The 932-nt window shown below is 48.2% G+C and overlaps 1 protein-coding gene across 1 annotated transcript in view; it reads left to right on the plus strand.

The window, feature by feature from the left end:
* LOC117834285 (peroxidase 40-like) overlaps positions 1–42 on the plus strand; it is a 454-nt gene extending 412 nt beyond the window's left edge. The window contains exon 2 of the mRNA XM_034713896.1: positions 1–42. This exon is cut by the window's left edge and continues 203 nt beyond it. Coding sequence (XP_034569787.1) covers positions 1–42 — 42 coding nt within the window.
* The last annotated feature ends 890 nt before the right edge of the window (positions 43–932 follow it).

The following is a 932-nucleotide window of genomic DNA, read 5'->3' on the forward strand; positions in this document are numbered from 1 at the left end:
GGCAAGGCACGGACGGTGCGCAGCTGTCCGACCAGGAACTAGCATCGATGTCAGGCACAGCCATGCCCGGGGCAGAGGACGACGATGGAGTCGCCAGCCTTGTGGCTGCCTACACGTTCGACGCCTCCGTCTTCTTCCAGGACTTTGAGGAGTCCATGCTCGCTAGGCGCGGTTGGCCTAGCATCATCGACCTTGGTTCCTCTAGCCGGTCTCCACCACCATCGACGTGTAGGATCAGTTCGTGCTCGTGTGTAGGCACGGGATTACAAGACATGCAGGGCCAGGGGAGTGGCCGGCCGCATTGCCGCCGTCGCGGAGTCATCACTGCCACCAGCCGCGTCACCGCCGCCGCCCGCCCAGTGCCATTTTACATATTTCCAATCATACCCCTATACTACCCATACTACTCATGCATACTACCTATACTACAGCTTAAGGTTTCAGTAGTATACAATTAATCTCAACCGTCGGATCCTTACATATGAGTCCTTTTCGAACGGTAGTATAAGATAGTATTGTGTACCGTAAAAGAGCTCTTGCTGTATAGATATCAAAGCTGAATTGCCAAAAAAATGTAAGTACAAACTTCCATGCGAAATTAAGCACGGCAGCATGGCGTTGCACATTGCATTGTATTAAAGCTGAATTGCCAAATGCCATCAAATGAATTTAAGTTGAAGTATTTGATTCCTCCTATTCTATTCAGAGCAAGCTCCCCATGTAAGCAAGCACGTGAGACCACATAATCAACAGAGCTTTAATCAGAAAGTAACAATTATTTTCCATGTTCCTTGTCATGACAAGCTAGCAATCCAACAACTATGGGTCAAAGATGTCATAGGCAAGTTGCCAAAGATAGTCATGGTATCTCAGTTGCTTATTCAACACTACTACGGAATGAGTACTACCCTGTACATAGCTGTTGGACAAGA

This window comes from Setaria viridis, chromosome 8, assembly GCF_005286985.2.
Source record: "Setaria viridis chromosome 8, Setaria_viridis_v4.0, whole genome shotgun sequence".
NCBI lineage: Eukaryota > Viridiplantae > Streptophyta > Magnoliopsida > Poales > Poaceae > Setaria > Setaria viridis.